The sequence below is a fragment of the Arachis ipaensis genome, chromosome B5, assembly GCF_059453495.1.
Source record: "Arachis ipaensis isolate K30076 ecotype BB chromosome B5, ASM5945349v1, whole genome shotgun sequence".
Taxonomy (NCBI): Eukaryota; Viridiplantae; Streptophyta; class Magnoliopsida; order Fabales; family Fabaceae; genus Arachis; species Arachis ipaensis.
In genome coordinates, this window is record NC_142440.1 from 151,634,496 (window position 1) to 151,658,513 (window position 24,018).

Sequence of the window (24,018 nt, forward strand, 5' to 3'; positions counted from 1 at the left end):
ATTTCCCAGCAAAGCAATGGTTGCACTTTTGCAAAGCAACCTTACAACCAGATAAAAGATTCCTCTTGGATAACATATTCATACCCTTCTCACTTATATGACATAATCTCTTATGCCATAAATCAGTTTCATCAACAAACTCAACAGCATTAACAACATCTTTCACAATCTTTGCTTGAGTTAAATAAAGAGTAGAGTGTCGAGTACCTCTAGCAACAACCATGGAACCCTTGGTAAGCTTCCAACTATCATGAGAGAATGAGCTATCCAAGTCTTCATCACACAACTTACCAACAGAAAGTAAGTTCAACCGAATATCTGGAACATGCTTCACATGCTTCAAAGTCAACTTGGTACCGTTGGAGGTTTCTAAGCAAACCTGTCTAACACTGGCACATTTTGCAATACCTTGATGAGCCATTTTCATATAACCAAAATCACCAGGAGTATAGGATGTAAACAAATTCCTCCTAGATGTAACATGAATAGAAGCACCGCTATCAATCACCCAACTAGTGCTATTATCAACAAGGTTAACAGATTCAAATTCCTCAACAACAAGAAAATCATCATGAGTTACATTAACCTTGTCTTCCTTGCTACCATCATCTTTATTTGTGCTCTTGTCTTTACCTGCCTTGGCTTTCTCCTTCTTTAGCTGCCAACCAAATTTCTTCACATGTCCCTTTTGACCACAATTATGACACTCAATATTCTTATACTTTCCTCGAGACTTGCTTCTGCTTTGATCTCTACCTTTAGGACCTCGACTTTTGCTTCTCCCCCTAGACTCAGAAACAAGAACATCTGAATGTGTAGTCGATGTACCTTGTGACTTTCTTCTCATCTCTTCATTCAAAACACTGTTCTTGGCAAGATCCATAGAGATTACACCATCAGGAGCAGAATTGGACAATGACATTATGAGAATTTTTCACGAGTCTGGTAAGGAGCCAAGAAGTAACAATCCTTGAACCTTTTCATCAAACTTGATACCTATGGAAGATAACTGATTCATAATTCCTTGGAAATTATTCAAGTGATCTGTCATTGATGTCCCATCTGTATACTTCAAAGCCAACAACTGCTTGATCAAAAACATCTTGTTATTCCCAGTTTTTCGAGCATACAACTGTTCAAGCTTAATCCAAAGAGTCCGAGCATGTGTCTCTCCAATAATATGGTTCAACACATTATCGTCAACCCACTGCCTAATATATCCACAGACTTGTCTATGCAACAAAGTCCAATCATCATTAGATTTCTCATTAGGCTTCTCTGTACCAAAAACTGGTTGATGAAAATTCTTGACATAAAGCAAATCTTCTATTTTTGACTTCAACAAATCATAATTAGGACTATTAAGAGTGATCATCCTACTAGTATTAGTATTAGCTTTCATTGTTCACAAAATCACAAGCCCAGAAAAATACCAACAAGCTCTGATACCAGTATGAAAGAGCCTAGCAGCGGAAACGACACAAATGTCCAACACAAGAACAATATGGAAGCACTCACAACACAATATGGCAGCAACTATAACAAGCAAATATAACAAGTAAAGTAATAACAAGAACACACCGAGATTTTAACGTGGAAGACCCCCTCAATGTGAGAGGTAAAAACCATGGGTCGTCCAGACCAATGAAATAGCTCTACTATAATAAAATAAGGTACAAGAGAGTCTCAAACAAAGCACAAAAACGTGCATATAACCAGCCAAAACATCAAAGCACCAAAGCTTACAAATTAGAAGTAAGATGAAATATACCCAAAAAAATAGAGCTTCTGTTGAAGCCAATTTCTCCCTCTGCATATTTCCAATTAAAATCTCCGTTCAGAATGAAGAACAAGATGTGAAAAATCTACAGTCCAAATTTCACGTCGATCCAACGGTGAAAGAATGAGAAAATGCCATTCCAAGATTGCTGCTCTGTGTAAAAATGGGAAACCTAATTTCTCTTTTGCAAAGCCAATTTCTCTCACTACAAATCTCCAATCAACATCTTCACCAACCATAATGAAGAAAAAGATGATAGAAACACGCAGTTTAAATTTCAAGCCGATCCAACGGTGAACAACTGAGAAACTGCCATTTGAAATTTACTACTTTGGGCAAAAACGGAAATTCTGTTTTTCCCCTTCTCTTTCTCTCTTTGGTGGCTACTCTCTTTCTCTCAAATGACCTCCAAAATATGAATTAGGGTTGTGACACTAAGGTACAAGAATACACACCCAAAATGTTGGGTTTGGGTCTCACAAAGAAGAAAAAAAAACCCAACACTATCTAATAATGACAATTCAAATGGTACTACCAAAAATCCTAATAATTCTGAAGCTATATTATATTGCATGTTGCACCACATTCACATTACACCTCATTCACGTTTGTCTTACAATCATGCATCTTTAGTTCAAAAGAAGGCACAAGGGCGGCTTGGTTGCTAAAAATTTTACACAAATGCATGGCTTCGATTATCTTGACAACTTTAATTCTGTGATAAAAATCACCACAATTTGATATAGTTGGAATAATATAACATAAATTTAAAAGTTAATCTTCTCCAAATAATTTGATTTAATAGTTAAATATTTATTTATCACAAAAAAATATAGAAGTGGCAAAGAACACTCCAAGAGATTAATTTGAAAATAATTTAATACATATTAAAGATTGTTTTTGTCACGGTTCGATTTAGACAGTAATCGACGTGAAAGAAAGATTTTTTAACAAGTCTATTTATCGTATAATTTTTAAATGTTAATTGTTTTTAAAACAAAAAATTTAAAGCTGCATCTATTATATAGCACAAATATAAATTTATAATTTTATAAAACACGAAAGATAGCCCTTGCTTGTAATATATGGAACATTAATTAAAAAATTTAATGTTACAGTATAAATTATATGACCTTTGAAAGATAAGATCTCATTAAAAAATATATCTATATTGAGAGAAAAATTATTAGAACTTTAATCTATATCTCTATCTGAAAAAAATAAAATAAAAAACTGATAGAATAAGTTTTCACAACTTAATGAATAAGCAGTATATCTATAATTCATATGAAAAAAATACAAATTATATTAAAATAAATCATGAGTTTAATATCTATATAAAAACAAAAAAGGAGTTTATAATTTTAAATTTTATTATTACACACTGGTGGCTTCACTTTTATGGTAGTCTTTTCTTTTAGTGTATTAGAACGAATTAATAGATTTAACATGTGACTTACATATTAGACTATTAATATCATCTCTATTAGCTGAAGTCTGATTGAAATGTATTTACAGTTCACGTTATTATCGTTAGCTACAAATTTTCGTATTAGAATTTCCCGAAATTATTTAAAAAGTGTGGCAATAAACATATTTTCTTGTAGTGTGATAACAAATAAACAGATTTTAATTTCGAATAATATTTATATAATATTTTAAAACATAATAAAAAACATAATTTTAAACAGTAAATAGTATGAGTAAATGATAACAAATACATACAGCTAAATTGTAACATAATAAAATAATACATTTGACAAAATAATACATTGGAAGAAAAAAACTATAAATATAATATTTACTCAGATATTGATTATGAATAAACGGTCGTTTGATTTACTACTTATTTCTTAATCGATATAATTTTAACAGGAATTAGAATTTAAAGTGAGAATATTTTTCTCTTTAGCATAAATTTTTTTAAAAGAGTTTTCTTAGAAGTAAACCAAATTATATTAAGATAGAGAAAATAATATATGTGTGTATGTGTGTGTGCACACTCATTTATGTGTGAGTAAAGAAAGCGAGAAACTGACGCCTATTCACTACAAGAATTCCGGCAGATAGCGATGAAAATTTTGCGGCGGTTTTATATAAAATCGCTGCAAAAGGATGACATGCGGCGGTTAGGGGTTGGGGCTGTAATCAGGCCTACATTTAGCGGCGGTTTTTCTCAAACCGCCATTATATTTCAATCAGGTTTGTATTTAGCGGCGTCTTTTAGAAAACCGCCGCTATATATATCATCGAGTGAGTTCTTGTTTTACATTTTGCGGCGGTTTTGTTTAAACCCCCGCAAAATACATATTACCACGTATTGCAATGTTTTCTTTAGTAATAACCATCTGGGTATAATCTAGTTAAGTAAAGACTACTATCTTAAGCTACATATGTTTAAATCATTGTTACTTAAACTCGTAACACTTTCAAAATTCAGTTTACGTAAAAAAAATTCACAAGTTAAATAAGCTATATATGTTAACTCATGTGAACAAATTTACCAATAAGATTTTCTTGTTTACTTTATTGGCATTTAAATTTTCATTCAAACATGGATGTAAAAGAAGAAAATAAAATCATACTCTGAATTTATAAAGTTAAAATAAAGTTCTAGAGAGCATAAATCAAATTACGCCTCTTTGAAGTTATGCCTTACTAAACCTAAATCAAGAAACTCTAAAAGTAGATAAACATGTACAACTGCGACCCAAATCATTAAATTAAGGGAATCAACGTAACTCTTATAATAAAAGATCAAAATTTCTCTCCAATATTATATTGAGCTGATGAAAAATACTCTGTTAAGAATCTATGGACTTCACGTTTTACACGATCTGATATTTCATCTCCATACCATGGCCTTTTGTTTAGATCAAAGCACCTTCTCTTAACATGTATATCATCTTGTCTTTGTTGGTCTTCTAAAGTTTCATTGTCTTCTTCCGAAACCTTATTGAGATTAAACTGCATGGATCTGTCAACTGCAACAGAGGAGATATCATCTAAATTGTCTTCTAAATCAGACTCTTCTCCATCTGGACTGTCAGGAGCTATTTCTCCGGAATATTCAGGTAAGACTGAAAATATCAACATGCACATAACAAAATGAGTATACATAGAAGAAACTGAGAACTCCGAGGTCATTAAATACTTCTTAGAAAAAAAAACAAACGACAATATGCTAAGACAATAATTTTAAAACTAAACGTAAATTTTCGACAATTACCATCTCCCTTGTTAGTAGTTTGGGCAAATTTCTTAAACAGAAGCTCTGGTAGCAATTGTTGTGCTTGCAGAGGATGACGAAAAGTCCTCAATTTTTATTGGTCCTGTTCCACCGTCATGTTATGTTCACTAGTGTTTTCAAAACATAACACTAGTGAAATTATATTGAATAATAGATAGCAAGATTATCAAAAATGCAACCCTAAGAAAAATAACAACTGAAACAGCATTAAGGATTTAACGTAAACTAACTTTTCCATATTAAAATCGTTGAAAAAAACAAAAAATCTGCTTTTATTCATGAAAATTCACAATAACATAAATATTCAACTGCAAATAAAAATTACACAAGTATAAAGTAACCAAAGAAAACAACGTACAACGTTGAGTTTATTTAACTTAGTTTATGACAAAAAGATCATTTTTAAATTACATTAAAATGCTTCATATAAGCATCACTCGACATCATCGAAATTCTCTGAAGCATTTTCTATGAGGTCTTCTATATCATCCTCCCTTGTCAACAGTAAATCTGCAATGTCACATTCCGCTGACATGTTCAACCCTGGCTGTAGAGAAAAACCAACTTCAGCTTCTTCATTCTCTTCTCCCATGTCATACAAATCCCGTGGTTTCACATGAACCATAACACTCCATTCCTTAGCTACTTCATCATCCACATAGTATACAAGCTGAGCCTCCGATACCAATATGTACGGTTCATCTTCTTCTCGATTACCAGTGTGTATCAGACGAGAGAAATCAACGCTGGTAAACCCCAAATGGTCTTGTTTGATGCCTCTATTGGTAGTAGCATCAGCCCAAACACATTTGAACAATACCTCTGTGAAGGAACAACTATAATTCAATTCAATTATGTCTACAATTTTTCCGTAATACGGAACACCACCAACTGCCACTCTATTATCACGCATGCTTGCATAACTTCTTGTATTAGATGATACATATACTCCACTATTTTGTGTTTTCAGCCCGTTTTCCTTTGTGATAGTTCTAAACTTGTACCCGTTAACATTGTATGCCCCAAAACGTCTTGCTTGAATCATGGGACCGCACGCAAGCAACTTCAAATCTTTCGAATGAAGCGTACTTTCCATTGGAACTTGGAACCACATAACATTCATGCTTTATATTAAAATCGGTTTTCATATAGTACTAATTCCAGGCTAAAAACACATTGCTCAGGTTAGTATTCTGTCAACCTCATGCTTGAACCACCGAGGAAATTCTGCATGGACGACACTATCTATCTTAGCTTGCAACCTTGTCTGATGACACAAGCTTCGCTTTTTCTTTTCCCTAAATGTACTTTATGGGAGAAAAGAAAATTAGTCCAACTAGTCACTGGGAGAAAAGAGTTATATTGGTGTTTTAGAAATATATGTGTATACTTACTCAACAAACAGAACCACGGCATTGCAGTTGACTAGCACATGGCGATGAGCTTGATGTTTTTCCATTGGAGTGAGTTCGAAATGCGAAACAACCCCTAATGCCTTTCCAATAGCTGGGAACATCCTTTTTCCTGAATTATGAAGAACATCAACGGGCTCATCATCAACTCGCCCTGGTCGGTTGATTCTAGTCTTAATATTATCCAAATATCTAGAACAGAAAGTCAGAATTTCCTCAGATAAATAGTCTTCTGCAATTGAACCTTCTGGTTGTGCCCTATTATGAACATATTGCTTCAGACGTCCTAAATATCTTTTTTATAAATACAATAAAACGCTTAGTATATACACAATTAATTCAACTGAGTGTACTAAAGGGGTTTATCAGCAAGCTAACCTTTCTATTGGATACATCCACCGATAATATATTGGTCCACCAAGAGTAACCTCATCAACGAGATGCACTGTGAGGTGAACCATGACGGTGAAGAAGGATGGAGGAAAAATTATTTTCATCTGACAGGTTTGCACAACATGATTCTGAAGTTTAGCAAGCTGCATAGGGTTTATGGCTTTCCCACAAAGTTCTCAAAAAAAAAATGATGACAAATTTGCAATCACATTGGACACCAGACTCGGAAGTGCATTCTTCACCAAAATTGGGAGTAATTGTTCCATCAGAATATGGCAATCATGACTTTTCAACCCAGATAACTTGCGCTGTCGCAAATCAACACAACGAGCAACATTGCTAGAGTAACCATATGGAAAGATCACATTCTGCAAAGTCTTCAGGAATACATCCCTCTGTGAATTTGACATCGCAAATATTGCAGAAGGATATTTACCACCTTCCCCCGGCCATAATTCAGGCCTTATGCCCATGTATTGTAAATCTCTGTGAGCTTTAACATTGTCTTTTGATTTGCCGCTATCGTTTAGGATAGTGAAGACCACATTGTCACACACATTTTTTTTTACATGCATCACATCGAGGTTATGACGCAACATCTGATCCTCCCAGTACGGGAGGTCAAAGAAAACACTCTTCTTTTTCTAATGCGAGTCATCTTCATCTGCATCCTGACCATTGCGTCTTTTTTTGGATGTCACAGTTGAACTCTTCCCAAATGAAAGGTGCACATTAGACTGTTGCCTCAATACATCTGTTCCGGATAACTTCTTTGGTGGATCTCTACCTTCGACCTACCCGTCAAATCTATTTTGGTCTAGTCCGTATTTGTGTCCCTGATTCAAAAAATGACGATGGCCCATGAAACACCATTTTTGACTGTCTTTCAGCCGATGTGGCTTAGCGACCAAGTTACACGTAGGACAGGCTAACCCACTGTGCGTATTCCAGCCAGATAGGCTTCCCAATCCTGGAAAGTCGCTGATAGTCCACATCAGTGCCGCACACATCTTGAAAGTGTTTCCCTCTTTGGCATCATACGTTTCAACGACATTCCATAATTGCTTCAACTCATCTATCAAAGGCTGCAAGTAAACATCTATATCGTTACCTGGTATTTTCGGCCTAGGAATAAGCGTGGATAGAATGAGAGATGTATGTTTCATGCAAAGCCAGGGTGAAAGATTATACGGAATAAGAATCACATGCCAGATGGAATACTTTGTGCTCATATTCCCAAAGGGATTAAATCCATCACTCGCCAAGACTAGGCGAACATTGCGCAGATTCGTCGAAAAATTAGTATACTTTGCATCAAACTTTTTCCATGCTTCAGCATCCCTTGGATGCCTAAGAAAACCATCGTTATTACACGCCTGTTTATGCCATAACATATCACTTGATGTCTTGTTGAACATGAATAATCGTTGCAACCGTGGTATGAGAGGAAAGTAACGAAGAGTCTTGGCTGCTATAGGTTTTTCATTTCTCTTCACAGGTACGTTGAGCCTAACAATAGAGCCCTTTTTAGTCTTCTGCTTCCATCTTGAACATCCACATTTCTTGCACCTAGTCAAGTTCTCATCATCACCTCGGTACATCATATAATCATTTGGACAAGCATCTATCTTGATATATTCAATACCCAACTTTCTTATTGTCTTCCTGGCTTCGTACACTGTCTTTGGAAGTTTTGCTTGTTCGAATGCGTCCCGCAGTAAGTTAAGAAACATGGACATTGCCTTGTCACTCACACCACGCATACACTTGATATGATAAAGCTTCACTAAGAATGATAATTTGGAGTACTTTGAGCATCCGTGATATAACTCCTGCTCTCCATCTGACAGTAGATCGTTAAAATCCTGCGCGGCGCGACTTGGACCTTCATATAAGTACAGTAACACGTCTTCATTGTCTTTTGCATGTTCGATTGTTGTGATGTCCTCACTCCCATGTTGCATCATGAAATTGAATGCCTCGTTGACCATTTGGTGCATTTGATTCACTTGGGATACCAGATTTTCATCTACTCGTCTCAATCCAGATCTCTCTTCAACCGGCTTCTTACCATGACGCAGCCAAATAGTATATCCAGGGGAAAATGGTCGTAACAATAAATGATCGTATGCATCCTCTCTTGTTTGCATAAGTTAAAACCCACATTTAGGACATGGACACTTTATCATGCCGTCAGAGGACGCATTCGCAAATGCAAAGTCTAAAAAATTGTTCAATCCTTGCCTATATTCCACACTATTCTGTGACTTTGAAATCCAGGTTTTATCAATATCTAATATAGTATCAAAATATATCGAACTAATTAATAGTGGCATAAGAAAAATGAGAAAACAAACTTGTAAAAATTTTCCTCCATCAGAATTATCACGATTTAGTTTTAGCTAGCAACTTAGGTTTAGCGAATTACAGTTGATATGAAATTTAGTGAGGTTTGCACAATATAAAAAATATCTTTCCTTCACTTGCTACTATTTTCATAAGAGAAATTGTGACGAATAATACTTAAATAAAATACAACCACATATAGTCTTGTTAGCACTTTTTATAGTTTTGGCATTGTTATTATTTAAAATTTTTGTCAATGTACTTTAAAGTGAAGAATGTGTAACTAATATCTTTATTATATATTTTATTACTTCTACTTGTTTTAACTAAATTATGGTTTAGGTGTCATTCAACTTGGTCGAACTTGTTTTCATTTTATGTTAACTAATATTGAAAAATTAAATATTAAAATCCAATAATGATTCTATTGTTATTTTAAAAGAAATTATAAATTCAAATCAATAAATTATATTTTATTGTCAGTTACTTTCTAATTTAGAATAAAAGATCCCCTACGATTTCAATTTGGATTTCTCAATTATTAGTTGATTATCAGGCATTATATATTTTTTTAGACTATATTATTTTTAAATATACTTTAACATATGATAAATAACATAAAAAAAGATGATTCATCTCCATCATTATATATAACATGTATTTCAAATAAGTTAGTAGTTAAAAATTTAATTTTACTATAAAACTAAAAAAATATAAAGAACTTAAACTAATAGAAATATAATAAAATTCTTGCCCACAAAACAAAAAATATAACCACTAATAGAAAAAATAATTACAGAATATTGGAACCCTAAACGCGTTGCCTTTCGTGAATTTCATTTTAACTTTGGACCTTTTAATCATCGTCACGATATCTATTTTGGTTAAAAATGATTACTAAATTGCGGGTTGATAAAAAAAGATAAAATGAGTATAATTGCTTTTTTGACCTTTGTTTTGTTATATTTTTTGTTTATTTATATTTTCAAATTAGAAATCTAAATTTAACAGTTGAAATTAAATTAAAATAATAAATCAGCTTAGGTTATCTAACATGTAAAAGAAAATGGAGAGTACTATATGTACTCTGTAGAAAAAAATCGAAGACAACATGAGTAAAAGTTATGTGTAAATAAAAAATGGTGTGAAAAAAATCGAAAAATTGATTGATAATGACATTTTGGACCAAATTTTAAGATGACAATTATAGTTATCATTGTTTAGTAATTAGAATAAGATGAAAAAGTGAAAATTAGACTCCAAACTCTCTTATTCCCTTTATATATTGTTATAGAAATGGTTTGAGAAAGAAAAAATTGAACAAAGTCAAGATTTAATGAATTTTTATAATTTGCAAAAATTATTATACCATAATTAGTTGTAGTTGGTTTTATATTAAATAAAAAGATAAACTTAAACATAAGAAACCACTTCAATGCATCAAAAAAAATTTTACACATGTAATAAGACATAACTTATTCTTTAAAAAAGTGTGAATTATTTTTGCAATATTTTTTTATTTAGATATATTTTTAAAAAATAAAAGTAAAATAGTTCTTCATAAAAAAATATATATTTTTTAAAAAAATTAAATTTACACATAATTCCATTTCTCTTCAAATTATTATCATACAATTTTAATCATAATTATGAAAATCGAATCGGACCGGCCAGTTCAACTGAGTTAACCAGAAACCGATCACTAGAACGGTTCGATTCGTCCCAAAAACTGTATAACAAGAAACTGGTAAAAAAATCGGTCGAATCGGTGGTCAATCGGTGAACCGGCAGAACCGATCAGTTTTTTTAGTTCTTCCGTTTTTTTTTGTAAGATCTTTTGCATGTGTAAATTATATGGTTGATAAAATTTTCAAATTTTGTTTTTCACATGTTTATTTAAGCACTTCTCATTTATACGTAATTGCGACTACTTGTACTGGATTTGAGTGTCATACTTTATTAATTTAAATTAGCCTGTAATGGTGGTGGCATTTCTTCAAATTACCAGTGTTATGCTTGTTAGTTGGTCTTGGTTAATGACAACGTCAACTAATTGCAGCGGGTCTTTCATTATGTGGACGATGCCGGAGGAAAACTAAAGTGCGAAATTATGAAGAGGATAGGAAAGAACTGAAAGGATACAAGGCACAACTTGTATCATAAATGTTACAAAGAAATAAAGACTTACGAGAAAAATCTTGAGCAATGCCCGAAAGGAATAGAAGAAAATGAATGGAAAAAGTTCCTTGACTATCGCCAGAAGGAAGAAACAAAGGTAAGCTTTAGTATTTTTTATTATTTCCAAAAGAACATACATGTGTACACATATTACACCCCTTACCTTTTATATTCAACATCTCTTTCTCATTTACATTTTTTCTGTTATTTGTACATAGAAAAAGTGTAAACAGAATGCTTTAAATCGGAGCAAGCAACTTTACACACATACTGGGGGCTCCAAAACACTGGCAAAAAAAAAAGACGAAGTTGTAATAAGTAATTATTTACATTAAGATTTTGATTAATCTTCCTGAATATGTTGTTGTTGTTTACATAATTGTGTCGATATCAATGATATAGGAGAAAGAGCAAGGAAGGCCCGTTGGTAGAGGAGAGTTGTTTATCATGACTCATAAGAAAAAGAATGGCTCGTATATCCATCCCGATGTGCGTGTTGTTAGTGTAAGTCATGTTTGAAAATTTCAAGCAACTTAGCTTACTGTATATATCGTGCTACTATTTACTCATGCCTTTCTAATGTGTTGTATATTTGTAGGAAGCAATTGCGAATGTTGAGAGGCAAGATGAATCCTCTAAGCACCTTTCACAAAATGATTCGCTAGCACAAGATCTCAGAAAGGAGCACCCAGGACGAGTTCGTGCCCTAGGTGCTGGATCATATCCCACCCAAGTCTTTGGTAACACTGCTGGACAACCATTGGGTTCTGTAGAGCCCAATGAAGAGTACGAGAGGAGAATTGCAGAATTGACGGCCAAGCTAGAAGAAGAGCAGGCGAAGAGACAGTCGATACATAAGGTCTTGGGATATCTAGTCAATAGCAAGGAGGCAATTTGCCAGCTGAAGTTGCTGCAGAGCTGGCTTTTTTGGGCAGTACACTGAACTCGTCACGCGCAGGGCCATCTTCATCTGGCAATCACGACCTGCAGCAAAAATTTTGAATTTCAATCAATGTTCTTAGATACTTTTGCATTTAAGTTGGTTTAGTGCTTTATGCTTATTTTCTTCAAGTTAAGCATTCCTACTTTATTTTGGATGATGTTATGACAATCTAATTATATATGTTATGTTTGCATATATTTAATTTGGTTTGTTATGTTATTTGGCTATTTTATTTAGTTGCAATTTCTGTAAATTAATTGAAAATAAAAAAATTAAAATTTAATAAACAGACGTTTTCAAAAGAAGCAAAATAATTAAAAATCTAAAATTTTAATGGGAACTTTGAATTTGGCGGCGGTTAATAACCGCCGCAAAATAGGTATATTGTCCATAAGTTTGCATTTAGCGGCGGTTATCACCTGCCACAAAACAGCTTTGTTTTCAAATCACTTGCATTTAACGGCGGTTGCAAACCGCCGCAAAATTAGAAATAGCATTTTTCGTCCTCGTACTGCAGTGGGTAATAACCGCCGCAAAACCAATTTACATTTTGCGGCGGTTATTTCAGCGGTTAAAAAAAACCGCCGCTAACCATTTGCCTGCGCCTCATCTTCTGGCGTTTAATTAACCGACGCGAAATGTTAACCGTCGCAAAACGACTCTAGAAACTGCCGCAAAGTATCGGTTTTGTTGTAGTGATTTATAATAGGCAAGCAAAAAAGAATGAAAACAGAAGAGAAGAAAAAAAGTTAAAATATATAATACGAACCTCACATTTTTTTTATATTTTATTATAATTATTAACAACATAATATTATTATAATAATGTAAACTCCACTTTCATTATTATTATTTTTAAAAATCTTCTTTCCCTTTGACCTTTATGTGATGGTGTTTTTTTTTTTAATTATTATTATCACCGTTTCGCAAAACAAAACTGCTGCCCTTCCAATTATATGTAGAATGATGAATTAAAAGATAAAAACAAATTAGAAACAGCTTTTTATTTAAAGTTGTTAAATCGTGATATGAGAATTAGAAAATGCATACCTGTAATTTTATATGATCAGAAAGTTAGATAACAAGGGAATGACAATTTTTAGAATCTATCATTGGATTATTTTAAAATTTTTTAGATATACTTTTGTTCACTCTATTCTTTTTTGCTTACGATTTTATCCATCTACTAAATACATGCGTCATAAAATTATTTCTCTTAAAATTTAAATAAATAAGTAAAATAAATAATTATATTTTAATATTTTTTATATTTGTTTAATTTTTTATATAAATTTTATTTTTTATTTATCTTATATAATTTTATTTATTTATCAAAAATTAAATTTTTTTAAATATAAAATTTTAATATTATATTATAAAATTATTTTTTAAATTTAAATTAATTTTATTTATTACTCTCATTTTTTTGGTCACTCGCTCGGTGCTTCGTAACGGAACTATAATTAATAAGGAAGTGCAACTCATGTACTGTCTAAAAGCGGCGGTAGCTTCAACATTATCCAGTCATATTCATTGCTAATTAAATCTCTGTCAGAAACGGATGAGAACTACTTACAAATTAATTGGTTTTTTTGTTTATTTACTATATTTTTTAGTTTGATAGACTAAAAAATAATTTGTCATAAATTTAAGTTTTATTTAAAATTTTGTTATTTACTAATAAATTATTATATATTTAAAACGAAATTTAAGTTTTTAATATTTATTTAAATAAATAAATTAATTAATTATTTGATCAACTCAAATTAATTATCTGCATGGTTATTTACTAAGGCCAATGCTAGTGTGAAGAAAAAATCTGCTGATGAAATGTGTTGGCCTCATTGAAAAGGAATACGTGTTCTTTATATTAAAAGATCTCCAGACAAACGATGTCTTCTGCCGAAATATCAATTGGTGTCTAGAGAAGTGTGATGATGATAACGATGAATTATGTAGTGATTAATATGACCACTAATTAGTTAGGCTTTTTTGGTATTTCAGAAATAGTTTTTTAGTAAAACAAAGTTGGACCGAGTGTTTTTTGTTTGTATTAAAAGTTTTGTGGAACATGTCAAAATAATGAACTTATTAAAATTTTGAACTGAAGATAATAAATAACAATAGCCGATCCAAATAATAATAATATAAGTAAATTTGTTGTTACCAAATTAAAATATATCATTAATTTAAGTTATATCTATTTAAATTTAGTATGAATTTTGAGATTAATGGAAATGTTTTTATTTAAGCGTTTGTGTGAAAGAATAAATATATTATTTATTTTCAATTAGTCCAAGAAAGAAGTCAGGTCTTATATTAAAATTGATAATAACGAGTAAACTAATTCGGTGAGCGTAAAAGTTTAATTAATTTTCTGTTATGTAAGTAATTTTCATTTGATGAAATGCAGTAAATTAAAATTTTGAGTAAAAAAAGTTATATTTTAAAGTATAAAATTTCAGAATGTAAATTATTAAGAAATAACTTTGTTACAAATCAATTATGTCTATTATTTTGTAATTAAGTGTAGAATATAACATGTGTTAACATTTAACAATAATTCATTTTGTATGGAGTGCGTGGCATATTTAGGGTTGGGAGTGGATTCTTTTCGGTAAAAAAAATTGAATAGTGTGCAGTATTTAATTTAATTATTTATTATTTTTTTTATTTATTTTTGATCTCACTTATAGAATCAAAGATGAGAGATCACGTTAAATTCTGTCAAATATTAAAAAAATTAGAGAAGATCCAGTTCCTTTAGAGTTTTATACCCATGTTTTTGTTAAGTGAATTGTATAAAAAAATTTAATTTCAAAAATAAATTAAAAGAAAATCCCATTCGAGGATTGGTTTTTTTTTTTCATAAACTTGCCTAATAGAGGGAGGAAGTTGTGCAATTCATAGGCAAATTCGGCGATTGGCGAAGTCGCCTATTTACCAAAACTACACTCTTTTTTTTTCACTGAAAAGTATATCAATAGAACAGATAACAAAGAATTAAAAATTAGAATAATTACTCAAATCAGTCTCTGAGTATTTTAGAATTGGATATTTTAATCCTAAAAAAAATTAATACACAGATCAATCTCCAATCTTTTATTCCAACAGATAAATTAGTCCCCAGTTTATTTTCTGGCAGAGTAATTACCCAGATCAATCCCTAAAGGTTTTAAAAATGGACATTTTAGTCTCCAAGAAAAACTGATGTACAAATCAATTCCCAACGTTTCTTTCTGTTAGACATAATAGTCCTCCGTCTAAAAATAAAATAAAATAATTATTATTATTATTAATTGCACAATAATATTGTACTATATTTTTTGTATTTTTTGGACAAAAATAATAATAAATTTATTCATTAAATTCTTATATATATATATATATAGTCACTCAATAATAATAATAATAATAATAATAATAATAATAATAATAAAATTTTTAGAAATTATTTTATAAGAAATTTAAAATTAAAACTATTTGATATTTTTAAATTTAATATAATCAAAAGATGTCCTAGGTAAAAAAAAATATAAGTTTGTATTAAAAAATATGTATTAAAAGAAAATATTTTAATTTGAATTTATATTAAATACATATTTTTTTAATATAAACATATTTTTAAAATAATACATCTTTTAATTATATTAAATACAAAAATATCAAATAATTTTAATTTTAAATTTTTTGTAAAATAATCTCTAATAATTTTAATTTATTATTATTATTATTATTATTATTATTATTATAATAAGAATAATAATAATAATATTATACCATAATTTTTTATATTTTCTAAATAGAAATAATGATAAATTTATTCATTAGATTTTTTTATATATATATATATAGTCATTCAATAATAATAATAATAATAATAATAATAATAATAATAATAATAATAATAAATAATATTATGAGAGATTATTTTACAAGAAATTTAAAGTTAAAATCATTTGATATTTTTGTATTTAATATAATCAAAAGATGTATTATTTTAAAAAATATGTTTGTCTAAAAAAATATGTATTTAATATAAATAAAAATTAAAATATTTTCTTTTAATACATATTTTTTAATACAAACATATATTTTTCTTACATAGGACATTTTTGATTATATTAAACACAAAAATATCAAATAGTTTTAATCTTGAATTTTTTGTAAAATAATCCCTAATAATTTTATTATTATTATTATTATTATTGAGTGAATATATATATATATAAGAATTTAATAAATAAATTTATCATTATTTTTGTCCCAAAAATACAAAAAATATAGTACAATAATATTATGTAATTAATAATAATTATTATTTTATTTTATTTTATTTTTGGACGGAAGACGATTATGTCTAACAGATAGAAACATTGGGATTGATTTGTACATTAATTTTTCTTGGGAACTAAAATGTCCATTTTTAAAATCTTTGGGGACTGATCTGGGTAATTACTCTGCCGAAAAATGAATTGGGGATTGATTTGTTTGCCGGAGTAAAACCTTGGGGATTGATCTATGTATTAATTTTTCTTGAGGACTAAAATGTCATATTCTAAAATCCTTGGAGATTGATTTGAGTAATTACTCTAAAATTATTTAAAAAATAAGGTAATTTCGTTGAATGTTATTTTAAAATAAAGAAAGTTTTTACTTGATGAGCATGAGTCTTCATTGTCGTCTTTGACATGATGTCTATCACTTTATTTGTATCTCCTAAGATTAACTGAAGACACAAGATGTCTCGAATTTTCAACACCAAAAGATTAACAAAATTAGAGTTATTCTGAAAAGGATTTTGCTAGGTAAACAATGACTTTTGTGAACAATGGACTCTAAATTTAGCCTAATAAAGTAAAAATACACTATATTCCCAAATTATCCACCTAAATCTTAATATTATGATAATCATTTGTACATCTAATGAATTGAACATCCGATATATCCATTGTTCACATTGTTTAGTATTTTCACTGTTTACCTATACTTTTTCTTCTGGAAATTATTGACAAGAGTAAAGTTATCCACACAATTTGTTTCATAAATAATATCTCTTTGTCCTAAGTCTCACGCAAAAAGATATTCTCTTCAAATAGTAAACAATTCTCCTTGCAAAATATTACGACTCTCAATTGTATGAGTTTCAGTCTCATTGTCAACTTCCATTCCAATTACTATTAACACAAGTAAAACCAACACGATCACCAGTATCAGGATAACTTGCATCACAATTAATATTAAAAGTACCCATCGAGAAGGGAATCCATGAGTCACTAATGGTAGAGGGTATAGAAACTTATTGTAACTCAAAAACATTTCGAAACTCCTTTTCCAATGACAAAGCTACACTAGTCACCTTATTCAGGGCAAGACTCATGTGAATGAAAGATCTCATTATTCCTGAAACGTCAAATCTACCATAAACCAAAAAAGAATCTAAAAAGGCGCTCTTTGCTATGAAGCAAGAATTTGTTCATCAAATCCAGAGGTTGACTAGAAATCTCCGAAACTTGCCAAACTAGCTGAGCTTCCGGACAATCCCAAATACAATGAACAACTGATTCCTGGTCATAAAAATATCGTGGACAGCTGTCTGTCGATGAGATGCCCTTCCTGAAATGAAAAGTAATAGTGGGCAAAGCCTCCCTAAGACAAATTCAGGCCAAAAATTTATGTTTTTCCGGAACAAGTTGACGCCAAAGCCGAAGTCAGCTAATTTCCTTGGTCCTTGCAACCAAATTTCGTCTCATTGAGTTATAAGTAACCACTATGAGAGTCATAAACCTTTGATATCAAACCAAATCAAAATCATCCTACCATTGAACCTGCTTGCACATTCAAATTATAGAAAATAATGTTGTCTTGCAAAATTTAGATTAGAGGAGAATAGATATTCTGAAAGTGTCATTGTCCAGATAGCCAAAGATTCAAGATCCAAAAATCCGAATAAAAAATATAAACATAATCTATCTCGTAATAAAATTGTTCTCTCTTTTTTCCAATTAGAAAATCAAAATAAAGTTCTAATTTAAATCCCATTGCACTAAATAAAACTACCATCCTTCAAGAGATCCTAAGTTTATATACAATCTTTTAACTGAAATAGCCTTTGAAAAAAAAAACATTATTTTTTTGCTAATAATTAAACTTATAACTTATTTGGATGATGAAAAAAATTGTTAAACTAATTTTTTAAAAAGAGCTTACACAAAACAAATTTTAAATCTTTAAACTACCAAATTTTTTAGGGATGACCAACACTTTTCAATTAATCAGATAAAGTTTACACCCATATTATTTTATATTAGCTAGTTCTGTCTCTATATATAAATTAAAAGAAATGCAAACTTCCAAACCTTCTGGAGATGGATAGCCATGCATGTCCACACATTTTGATGTTGATGATAAATTATTAATTAAAGATCAAAACCCACCTACACGGCTACACATGGATAGGTCATAGGATAAGAATTGTTCTCGAACACTGGAAGAGTAATGAGAGCGTTCAATGCAAGAAGGAAGGTTGGAGCATGGAGTAGATGAGGACGTTGGATCCATAAAATTTTAGTAGTTGAGATCAAAAGAATACAAAAAATAATAAAAAAATAATATGAATTTATTTAGATATTTAAACTTTAAATTATATTAGTCAAGATTTTAATAATTTAATTAGTACATAAAAAATAATATTAATTTAACGGTATTTTTTCATTTCAATATTTAGGCAATGTTACGTATTATATTTATTATTAATACTATTGTTTAGTTGGATTTTCTATGTCCGTCAATCATATTTTTATTAATTATTTTTATATAACACAATAAATAATTATAATTCAATAGCTAAAAAAATTTATAAAGCATATCATTCGGATAGAAAAACTTTAATTTTTTATTATAATTATGTGAGAAAGATAAAAAAAATAACAAAGATAATAATTTAACAATTTTTTCATGTGATTGCAAAGTTATTCTATAATATTCATGGTAGAAATTTTTTAACTTAAATAATTATTATATGTGAGATGAAAAGTAAATTAAATAAAAAAAATACAAACAAATAAATGGTATAAAATTTTATCTCAATCAACTTTAAAAAAAAAATAAAGTATTCTTTTTTGTTCCTAATGTTTGGATGAGGTAAGTCTTAAAGTTGTCCCTAATATTTAAATCGTCCTATTTAAGTTCCTAACGATCCAAAATTGGCTCAATGTTGTCCTACCGTTAAGAATCTGTAAATAGAATTGACGGCGAGACAAAATTGAGGCGATTTTGAAACGTTAGCGACTTAAATAGGACAAAAATGCTGGAGACAAAAACGATACATATATAGAAATAAATTTTAATTTTATCTTTCAATATAATATCAATTTTTTACGGTACATAGTTATTCAATTATTTTTTAATCACATTTAAGTAAATTACACTTAATCACATTACTTTTATTCTAAATAAATTTATTTTTTTATAATTTTACTTTTAAAGATTTTTATTCAACATAAAATATTTGTAGAATAACTAGTACATAAATTTGTGGGAAAAAAGATACATATACAATAAAGTAATATGATTCTAGTCATTTTACAAATATTTCATGATGAGTAAAATATTTTAAGAGTATAATTATAAAAAAATAAATTTATTTAGAATGAAAGTAATATGATTACGTGTAATTTATTTAGATGCAATTAAAAAATAATTGAATAACTATGTATCGTAGAAGATTGATACTATTGAAGGATAAAATTAAAATTTATTTCTATGTATCGTTTTTGTCCCTAACGTTTTCGTTCTATTTAAATCCCTAACGTTTCAAAATCGTCTCAATTTTGTCCTGCCGTCAATTCTGTTAATAGATCTCTAACGGTAGGATAACATTGAGTCAATTTTGAAATGTTAAGGACTTAAATAAAACGATTTAAACGTTAGGGACAACTTTAGAACTTATCCCAAATGTTAAGGACAAAAACGATACTTTACTCTTAAAAAAAATATACTAATAACGGTTTTATTTATATTTCTGAAACCAGACTTACCTTTGAGTAATTAATTAATTAAATAGTATTACAAAATTCATTATTATTATTATTATTATTATTATTATTATTATTATTATTATTATTCCTTGAGCAGATTTGATTTTTTTTTCAATCTCGATATTAGATTAAAGTGTATAGACAAATTAATCCTTATAAAATTGTTCATTTTTTAAATTCGTCGTCGAAAGATTTTAATAATTTTATCAATTAAATTAGTTTTTTAAAAATTATAAATTAATTATTTTTATTTTTCAATCACTCGTTTAGCAGTTTTTATTAACGATTGATGATGATAGGAAATATTAACTCACGTTATACACATAACACCTAACATATCTAATTAGACGCTGAATAAATATTTATAAAAATTTATCAATCTAGTGTATATCGTAGGGGTGTGCATGACCCGGCCCGGCCCGAAGACCCGGCCCGGTCCCGAAAACTTTAGGGGCTAGTTTGGTGTGATTTCATCGGGTCTAGGGCCGGGTATGGGTCTTAAAAATAGACCCGGTCATAATTTCGGGTCGGGTCCGGGTCATAGCTCAGGTCACCCGAAATCGGCCCGGTGGCCCGGTCATCATATATAATTAATATTTTGTGTTATTAGTGATGGATGATGGCTATTATTATGTGAAATTTAAGTGTTGTAAACCTTAATATTTTGTGTTATTAGTCATTATATATAAGACTATAAGTTAATATTTTATGTTTAAAATGCATAAGACTTTAGACTAATGCATAATATTGTGTTATTTGTATTGATTTAAATATTTGGTGTTATTAGGTAATATTAGTATTGATTATGGTTATGCTTTAATTTTAGAGAAGAGTTGGTTCTTAGTATATATTTCTAAGTGAATTTTACCATGTCAAATAATGATTGGAGTCTTGGAAATTTGGATATTTTTACATGCTAACTTACAAGAAGGTATCAAGGTAATATAATATTAACGGCCCGGTTTTCACCCGATTTTTACCTGGTATAATCGTGGCCCGAAAGTGTATAGATTTCATCGGGTCTAGGGTCGGGTTCGGGTCTTAAAAATAGGCCCGATATATATTTCGGGTCGGGTCTGGGTCACACCAAACCCAGTTTCACCCGACCCACACACACCCCTAGTATATCATTAGGTTATATTAGAATTAAGATTTATATAATTAAAAAAATTGACTAATTTGATAGATTTTTCTAAATATATTTGTATTGAGTAACGAAAGGACAAAAGTTGGTTAATTTGTAATTTTTTAAAAGACTAATTTAATTAATAAATTTTTTAAGAACAAATTAAAAAAAACCCATTTTTAGAGATTAATGTGACCATTAACCTTTATATTAAACTTATGTATTGCAATAAATTTTATCATTGGGACATATTGATATTTTTTTTTTGGTGACTGGACATTGATATTTAATAACATAAATTATTCTCTTATATAAATAAATATTTTTAAATGTGAGAACAAACACATTATTACAATAGGAACCTTATATATATATTGATAAACATTTTTAGAGTCACTATAAGATTTTTGTTATTTTGTGGCGGTTAAAAACTTTCCACAGATAAATTTGTGGGAGTTTCACAAACTTCCAAAATTGGAAGTGACAGGAGCTTATTTTTAGTGGTTTTACAAAATTGCTGGACCTCATTTAATGGTGGTTTAAAACTTTCACAAACATAATATTTAATTTAAAAAAAATTGCCACAAATTAAACAATAGTCACTGTATGCAGAATTAAAAAAAAATCATGTCACACAATAATTAACGTTATTTAAATTTAAATTGACACCAATTAAAGTACTAAAATACATAATTACACGAGAAATAATAAATAATAAAATTAAAATTATGTTAAAGAGATATCAATTCCAAATCGTAATATATATGCAAATCAAAGATTCTCCTATCGGTTCTTTCTTTCTTTCACGTTTAATATGAGGAGCAATCTCTTATTAGTAGCATGACACTAACTAGAAATTCACATGACCAAACTAACTAGAAATTTACAATACATAAGCAAGAAACCATACCATTTTTGGTTGTGAATGTCCTCCTATATGTGTTTGACATACTTTTTCACCTCATCTTCTTTGAAAACAAAAAACAACTTACGGATTTTGGAGGCTCTCTTTGGATCTCTCATCCTTGGCTTTTCAATGTCTGTCAGACCAGATAAATCATTGTCACCCTTTTTCACAATTACCAAATTCAGAACAGAAAGGTCTTAAATTGAAAAAGCAAAATGTATACAACAACAAGTTTGTTTCGATCATGTTGCCTGTGATTTTGAAAATTTCAAGAAATATGTTAAGAATTTGGTGTACTTAAAAATGAGGTCCATATTGAATCATTATTATGTATCCAATTTTAGTTCTCTTCTGGCTTCATAACACTTTGTTGAGGAAATATAAATCAGATTGGGAACAAGGTTTATTGATTTCATTTTCACTAGCAATTCTCAATCTGAATAAACATGTGAGATGTCCAAAGCATGTCTAATTCAGTATCTTTAGTATAACTACATCTTCAATTTAGATGTCCAAAGCAAGTAACATACCTATTCTTTTCTGTATGACTTTTTCCAGAGCCTTCAGCTCAATCAACCTCCTTTGTGGCCTGTGAAAATGCTCATAGTAAAATTTGTATCACTTCTTGGTAGGGATGTAATTGGTTTGGTTTGGTTTGGTTTGGTTTTAGACCAAAAATCAATCGAACCGGTCTGTTCAGTTCTTTCACAATATCAACTATTTGGTTTGCTGTTTGTAGGACAACCAAATAGAACTGAACCGAACTAATTACGGTTTAATTCGGTCGGTTTTTTTATTTTTTAAAAGCTAATAATCAGAATTTCAATCACCATAATATGAAGTTTAAAACGGTCAATAAACTAAAATAACAAGACTACATCACATCCAAATTCAATATAATTTCAACTTGTCCTAATAATTAAACACAAAAATAAAGACAATTAGAAATGTGTAACAAACAAAAAAAAAGTAAACACACTTTAAAACTAAATAAAAATCGAAACAGCCACTTTAAAACTAAATAAAAACCAAAACAGCCACCATGCTTAATCTGAATCCACACCAGATTCATCAACTTCTTCGGTTGGTGCAATTTCTACAAAAATAAAACAAAGAAATCAATATAGATTATGAATTATAAACATAAACTATGAAAGGAACTTCAATTTTTTTTTTTGCATACCTAATTCAAGTTTCTCAAACTCCTCACTAAACTCTTCAAAATCAGTTGTTATTGGAGAAGCACGAAGCCAATTTTGTGTGCAAATCAATGCCTCAACTATATTTGGAGTTAAAGAACTCCTGTAGTTGTTAAGCACTCTTCCACTAGTGCTAAAAGCCGATTTTGAATCAATAGTCGAGGCCGATTTTGAAGCAACAGTCGAGGCCGATATTGCTAAGACATCTCTAGATATTTGGGATAAGATAGGATACTTATTGGAATTCACCTTCCACTAATTCAATATGTCAAAAGTATTTTGATCACGAGGCTTCTCTAAACCATCTATCAAATACAAATCCACCTCATTCTTGTTGATGATCTCATGAAAATACACCTCGAAAAAATTACCAGCCATACTTAAGCTTCATCCTCTCAGCCATACTCCCAAGTAAAGGATCTCGACTACCACAAGAAGCCATGAA

The 24,018-nt window shown here is 29.9% G+C and overlaps 1 protein-coding gene across 1 annotated transcript; it reads right to left on the bottom strand.

Annotated features, from left to right (window-relative positions):
* Positions 1–7,629: 7,629 nt before the first annotated feature.
* Positions 7,630–8,985, bottom strand: LOC107641339 (uncharacterized). Its single transcript, XM_016344834.1, has one exon. The coding sequence runs from the start codon at positions 8,983–8,985 to the stop codon at positions 7,630–7,632; it is 1,356 nt and encodes a 451-aa protein (XP_016200320.1).
* Positions 8,986–24,018: the final 15,033 nt, after the last annotated feature.